The sequence below is a fragment of the Hippocampus comes genome, unplaced genomic scaffold (assembly GCF_001891065.2).
Source record: "Hippocampus comes isolate QL1 unplaced genomic scaffold, H_comes_QL1_v1.1 scaffold76, whole genome shotgun sequence".
Lineage (NCBI taxonomy): Eukaryota > Metazoa > Chordata > Actinopteri > Syngnathiformes > Syngnathidae > Hippocampus > Hippocampus comes.
In genome coordinates this window covers 23,915-31,402 of record NW_017805277.1, presented here as the reverse complement: position 1 = coordinate 31,402, position 7,488 = coordinate 23,915, and the positions used below count along the sequence as shown (strand labels likewise).

At 41.3% G+C, this 7,488-nt stretch overlaps 1 protein-coding gene across 1 annotated transcript; it reads right to left on the bottom strand.

Moving 5' to 3' along the window:
- Positions 1-238: 238 nt before the first annotated feature.
- Positions 239-7,415, bottom strand: tmem72 (transmembrane protein 72). The gene is made up of 5 exons (XM_019870323.1): positions 7,139-7,415; positions 4,061-4,127; positions 3,613-3,684; positions 2,615-2,754; positions 239-2,516 (listed from the first exon to the last, which is right to left on the bottom strand). Exons 1-5 carry the CDS (start codon positions 7,212-7,214, stop codon positions 2,113-2,115), a joined length of 759 nt encoding a protein of 252 aa, XP_019725882.1. The 5' UTR covers positions 7,215-7,415; the 3' UTR covers positions 239-2,112.
- Between the last annotated feature and the right edge of the window lie 73 nt (positions 7,416-7,488).

Genomic DNA, 7,488 nt, shown 5'->3' with positions numbered 1-7,488 from the left:
ACCAGTCAACGGCTAATTGAGATCATTCATTATGAGAGGCTGAGCATGGGCCATTGTGTGATCTTCAATGAACTGCGCACCAAGTCCCATTGTTTTCTCCATCAGAACATCTCCAATAACATGCCATGAGCCTAACACACACGCACACACACACACGAATGCATTAAACGTTAGAACAAATGTGTTCAGGTGTTTAACCTGCAGGCTATTTACTTGGAATGTCTCATTGCTGTTCTTATTGATTCTCCCTGTGGCTTTCATTCGTCCAATTAAGGCTCCAGATAGACAACAAAAGAGTGTACACATGCTGAAGTGAGTGTTTTTGCAGACAGTATTGATTTACGGCCTGAACAAAGGAATAACCTCAGCATGGAGACAAATGAAAAGTAGGCTTTTGATTATTGCCCATGCATGGCATTAAATATGTTTAACAAATCACAGTCAACAATGCATAACCTTGTTGGACACATTAACTCCATTTTCTCTTTGGTCTGGAGTGTCTGGTCTCACCTCCCAGAGACTGGTTGCCATGGTGACCACTCACACTTGATAAACACACACAATGAGGCATGTTGAATGTGACTGTGACACCTGCGCACGCTTTTTTCCCCAGCTTTTCCCTGTCACATTTGCACAGACTTCCACGAGTGCCACTGAATGAGTGAAACACTTCATCCAGTTTATTGCCAAATGAATAATGGATGAAACATTAACTGGATTGGATTGCCTCGCATTAGTGTCACTGCCCCCGGTTCTATTCAGGCTTTCCGAATATGGACTAAATTAGACTAAAAGGCACCATGTGGGCCATAAATTGGTCCGAATGGCTAATCATTAAAAAAGAAAAAAAAACATCTTGTAAAAGCATGCACATGAAAGGAAAAAAAGACACAATCGAACCTCTAAAATCGAATCATTTGAAACTTGACCAGAAATTTTAGGAATTTTTACGCCTCCAAAGCCAGACAAAAATTCTAACTGCATGTTCACTTGTGTCAGCAAATCTCATGAGACCTGATTTAAGAGCTCAAAGGATTAACTCTTTGCATGGTTGCTGTCTTTCTTCGGCTTTTTGCTACATATTGCATGACACATAAAGAAGGACCATTCCCAGAAAGGCTTATGAAAGGATTTGCAGTGTGAAAACTGCAAGCAAGATTTGAATGCAGCCTGACTTCATTTACGCCCCCTGCGGTCTCTGACCAAATCGAGGGCTCCCAATAATGTTTACGAACATGATTCTCAAATTCAGAGAAAACAGCTTCCATAAAATAATGTGGGCACTATTATGCTAACTTTAGGAGTGTAAACAAGTCAATGTCAACCTTGGCTGCTACGTTGATAGCATGAATTAATTGTAGTGGAGTCCTGCTATAAAACTGGATGTTTTGAAAATTGTACATTTTTTTTTAGAATGTACAATAAATTAAAAACATTTAAATATTGGATAAACTTGAAAAGAAATGTAATGCATCATATTTGAATCCTCTCAGCTGCCTGAGGGCCCTTTGCTCTTCTGTTTGCTGGTCTTATGACCATCTGTTGACGAAAAAAAAAAGGAAGCTGCATTTTTTTTTTTTTTTTTAATTCAGAGATGGCTTTTCTACTATAGTTTGAGCAAAGCTCCTGCAACCCAAAGGACAAAGTAAAAGGGTGTGGCGGTGCTCCCCACTATGAGTGAATCTGTCACTGCTTCTCTTATTAGTTTTTGTGACAGATTACAGTGAGACAGACAAGTAAACAAAGGAATAAAAAAATGACCATTCAAAATGTCAAAAAGTTACAAGTAAAAAAAAAAATGCCTGTCCTGTGAAGGTCAAGCTTTTACACTGTTGGTTATATTAAGAATGCAATTACTCTTCTTTATATTGATCCTACGGCAACAATCGTTTGTAACAAATTTTAAATGACATCAGCGAGCATCCTACCTGGACCCAATTGTATTCAATTTAAGAGACTCAACTAGTCTTGGCTTTGTAATCATCCTGTATAAATACATGTATTACTAGTCATTGTTGAAAAACGTAATTTCGGTCATCTGTAGTTTATTTCAAATACTGTACATTTTTAGCACCAACTCAACATTTGCTAAGACAAGGAATGCAGAGAGCATCAGTCAGTGATCATCGGTGCAGTATCCGAGGTGGTTTCTGGCTCTGAATCCCCAAACTCTCTCATCTCCTCCATCTCTCTCTCCAGAAGCTCCTTCCGTCCTCTCATCCACGTCGGTCTCGTCTTCCTCTCTTTTATTGTGTGATGCAGCTCCAGCAGGCCTTGGAAACTCTCTCCTCCACACTCGGCCAGGCTGTGGCACTCATCCCTGGTTGCCAGAGCAACTCTTTTTCCCGTCACCATGTGAAGGAGGGAGAGGGTCCCATCCGAGGCGACCCCTTCTGTTACACATACCGTGCTGGGGCCTTGGCTTCTGTAACACTCCTGAGGCTTCTTCAGGGCTTTGGTCTTTGTTTTCTTGCTGAGTACGAAGTTGAACAAGGCAGTCACGAGAAGCATTGCCCCTGTAAGGGTAGAAATGTATCTGAATGTACTAAATGGCATTTAGGTATAATCAAGGTTTGAGGCTATACGTTGTACTTTATGGACATCTTAATTTTACCTGGAATAATTGCATGCCACACCAACACAGGATGCAGGAAACAGACTACAGACATTATGGAATAATAGAGGAACTTCTGAAAGCCTCCAACTTGAGCCATCTTCCCCCATAATGTAAAGAGCTGCCACTCAGGAGGACACCTGCAGAGATGGCGGAGAACTCGTCATCGGCATCTATGTAAATAAGGCCTGGACATGCCAGAATTTAGTCTGAATTTGGACAAAATGTCATGTAATGCAAATAGTAAAACACATAAAAGATATGTATTTTGTATTCAGTATCACTATGACATCATAAAACCATAACTCTCAAAGCATGTGGAATGTGTTGTTGTGTGCTTGCACCTGAGCTTTGTCCTATGCTAAGTACTTTGTCAATTTGAATGATTGACATCAAATTAGACCAATCAGGGAAGATGATATTTCCTCAGTTAGCTTGGACAAAATCCTTGCCGATTCCAATTTGGGGAGAACATAGGTCATTAGTGAAAGGTCCCAGAAGTTGCTGGACAGGCCAGATTGAGTGATAGGTCGGTGGGAAAATGTGTGTTTCCAAAGGTGCAGAGTGGATGACAACACAATGTTCATGAATAAGGTCAGTTTTGTGCAGTTTATATGCCATACAGTCAATATGGCGGTGAATATGAAGCAGCTGTGACAAGATAAAGACAATAATGGAGGCAGCAGCACAATTTCTGGGCATGACGGATATGAAAGCAGAACAGTTGACCACAGTGGCAATGCCAAATATTGATTAGAGCAATCAAATGAACGGTTTTGTTTGTATTTTGTTTGATGTTGAAGGGTTTTAGTTGTTTTAGTTTGATTGTGAGCTCTACTTTGCACTGGGCCACAATAAAACCAAATCTATGGTGTTTTTTTTTTTTTTTTAATTAAAAGTGAAACGTCTTGAACAAACAAGAGCCCACTTGCCTCAGTTCAACCTTTGTGGATTATCAAGTTATGGTATTAATGCGGATAATCAGGCTGCGTACTCACGGCAGGCACATGAGCAGAAGTGCATCCAGGAAATAGGCCAACTCAAATATCATCATGCCAACAGACGACACTCTGGTGAGGAACATATAATCATTTTGGACCACATGCATTCAGAATTTCGAACAGACTCAAACATGTCAGCTTGTGTGTGATTTTAGATTTTTTCTCTGAATAAAGGATTAGTAATTACTTCCCCTTTCAAAAAACAGATTACCATCTTGTGAACCATAAAAATGCCCCGGGATCAAACTCATCACGTGGAACGTCTCTTCTTGGAAAACACATTAGAAACAATTATGAGCTCTCCTCGAGGAGAACAGAGATTGCAGCTCTCCTCTGGGAAAAACTTTCCCATGGCTCTGCGTTAGTTTGACTATGAATGACACAAACAGCAAACGACACAAGTCCTTTGGAAGGACCCCACTTCAAACAACAATTTTGTTCTTACAGCAGGTAGATGCCAAGGCTGTTGAAGTCTCCCTGTTGAAGGGTCTCCACTCCGACAGCACACAACACTGCGAACAGAATGCAACCGATTTCATTTTGGAAGATGAGCAAGTTGTGTCCACCAGGTGTCAGACTTGGTTCATTGTTTCTCAAGCAACACGTTTGTCTGCAAGAGTGGTCTTTGCAACGACTATTTTCCTACATTCCCTGTGACTCTAAAACAAACGAGGCTTATTTAGATTAGAGCCACCGCATTGTCACACCCTCTCAAACCCAAATATAATTGAAAATCTGATTTGTATTTTTATCCTGATATTTTATTCGGATTTAAGGCACTTTTACCTTTTTGCTTTGCACATTCGCAATTCCATCCATCCAGCCATTCATTCATCCATTTTCTGAACCGCTTTATTCTCACAAGGGTCGCGGGGCGTGCTGGAGCCTATCCTAGCTGTCTTCGGGCAACCCTGAACTGGTTGCCAGCCAATTGCAGGGCACACACAGACGAACAACCATCTACGCTCACACTTACACCTAGGGACAATTTGGAGTGTTCAATAAGCCTGTAATGCATGTTTTTGGGATGTGGGAGGAAACCGGAGTACCCGGAGAAAACCCACGCAGGCCCGGGGAGAACATGCAAACTCCACACAGGGAGGCCCGAGCTGGAATTGAACCCGGTACCTCTGCACTGTGAGGTCGACGCGCTAACCACTGGACCATCGGGCCACCTCAAATTTACAATTGGTGAACCATTTTGGGTCCTGGGCTTAGTTTGGTGAACTGCTGGGATAGTGGGTTTACGTCTGAGGCCTAGTGGGGAACTCTGACTTTAGTGAACCTGAAGTAAACAGCCACAATTCGTAGCATCGAAAGTGATGTCATGGTCACCGAATTGTGGTCATGTCTTACTTGTATTCGTAATTACGATTTGAGCCCCGAATTAAACACAGCGCCCGTTAGTAACATGATATCCTTACATTCCCTCTTATCTCACATCCTGACTTCATGAATGATCAATGATACTGTTGTTCTATATATCACATTCAACATTTGTTTAGTCTAAAAGAAAGTATACTTTGGAAGACCAGCGAGAAACAAGCGATGCTTGGCCGAAACTTGAATTGACACAGAGGAGCCGAGCCAAATTCAGCTGGCTGCACCCTGAAACCAAATAGTGAAAAAGAAGCAGTCAAGTTGTGCAGATTCCAATGTCAGAATTCTGACAGTAAAGCAAACGCTTGCCGTTGGCACAAGCAACAGCGACATCTGCTGCCTGGAGTGCTAATTACCTTAAAATGATTGACCATTTAACAGTACAGAAAGACAATTAATTTGATTCTCCTCATAACAATGAGGAGGGTAATCGTGTTTTAGTTTTACGTTGCTGTAATCTTGTTTAGCTGTCTGGTAGTTGTCGTTGGTGTGAGACGTTCAAGTGCAAACAACACAGTCGTTCAAGTAAAAATTCGGATGACAACAAACTTAACACTTTACTGTAGTCCAATTGTGATTTCAATATAAGAAAAATGATTCCCTCTAAAGTTAGATACCATTTTGCCATGGAAGTTTGGGTGAGGTAAGCATGGCTAAAGCGCCTCGCTGACTACACATGGAAACAGTTTCTATGGGCGTCTTAGCAGAAATATAGCGATACAATCAGCACCAGAGGGAAATCAAGAGAATGCTCCTAGTAGCTTGCTACTCATTTATAGGGTGTGAGAGGAATAAACACTGTATACATACAGACCAGTCAACATTAAAGTGCACCCTATGTAATTGTCCATAGAAGACACACAGACACATAAAGGTAAACGCACGGTAAGCTCATGAGTGTATAAAACCACATGAGCTGAAATAAGGCCAGTAAACCTGCTGGATGCAGAGACATTAGCTGTATGGTGCACGTCTGTGTAAATGAGCAGAGTTGGCAACTGTTTCAGTTGCAGCGGCTAATGAGGCTAACAGCGAGTTTGTATCATAAGGGATTGGATGTTGTCGCCAAGCTAAAATGAGCAAATCTCTGTTTCACTCTTTCTTGTTTACTTGTGCTTTTGTTGTATTCGAAGACACACTTGCAAAAGACCATGCATTTTTGGTCAAAGAAAAACAAAAAAAAAAATCCACATGCTTGGAGCATAGTATGGACTTATGCTGCATTCTGACACAAGTGTCCTATAGTGATACAAGTGTTGTGATGTTGGCGTTTTTTTTTTTTGTGAATGTAATCTGAATTAGCACAAAGTTGGTGTTGACGCATTTTTAATCATAACAACTTGTTGAGAACGCTTGAGCTTCATTTCACGCCACTGCCCTCATTCTCGTTCCTCAGCGCCAGTCCTGCAGTCCCACTGGAATGAATATTTCAATCGGCATGTGACTCTGTGGTGTGTGACTCACAGTTAACTTCTTAACCTCCTGCAATGACAATTTGTAGTCTCACTGGCCACTTCACTAATGCTCACTTGTGGCTTAATTAAATAGTTGAATGAGTTTATTTAGTTGTAGTTCTATTGTGTGACACTATTTGTGAAGATAATCAGAGAACCTAATCGTTAATTCACTCTCACTGACATTAGAGTGTTCAGGTGTACCTTACGTTGTTTCCAGTGTATGTACTGGATGTTGGACGATTCAGCTTCATTGTGTTTTCAAAGTGGATCCCTTGGTAACTCTTAGCAAGACTGACAATGAACCTGAGATTTTAAGTGAACACGCATTGAGAATGACCTTTGCAAGTAAAAATTTCGCACCATTAAACCTTTTGACTGGACCAGAAATCTGAATTTGGGTTATTTTCTTTGTCAAGGGTTTGGTGGATAACAGTAACTGTTCAAAGCAGCAGGCGAATTATTTTATCAGAGCTGACTTTTGAAAAAGTATTGTTTAATATGGATGAGTGCTGTCCCAGCACTGATTCAGCATCAGATAACATCTTTGAACAGCATGTTGCAACACTCCTTGCCTCATGAAATTCAGACCCTCTGCGAAAGAATCTTATGAGCAACAGAGCACATTGTAGTGACATTCTGTAGTGTGTCTTGTTCCATCAGAAATAACCAGTCATCATATATCCTACCTGTAGCTGTAGAGATGCCAGAAATCCTGCAGGCAATCTCCACCATAATCCAACAAATGTTCCCTGAGTCGCCCATGAAAGCAGGGAATCTTCCCCCGGCCCCAAAAAATCTAACCTGTGATGTTTTTTTTTTTTATGCTATCTAAAATAGTTGGTGATCAGAAAGTTGCTAGGGTAACATTCTGGAAACATAGCTGACCTCTAGCTCGAGGACACGTGCATTAAAAGCCGTGATGTGATGCTTGAAGCCTCTTAGCCTGGTCTAATTCAACCCCGGTGAGGTTTGTGACTCAATAATGACCCAGTTGTTAATCAGTCTCTCTCACACACACACACACACACACACACAC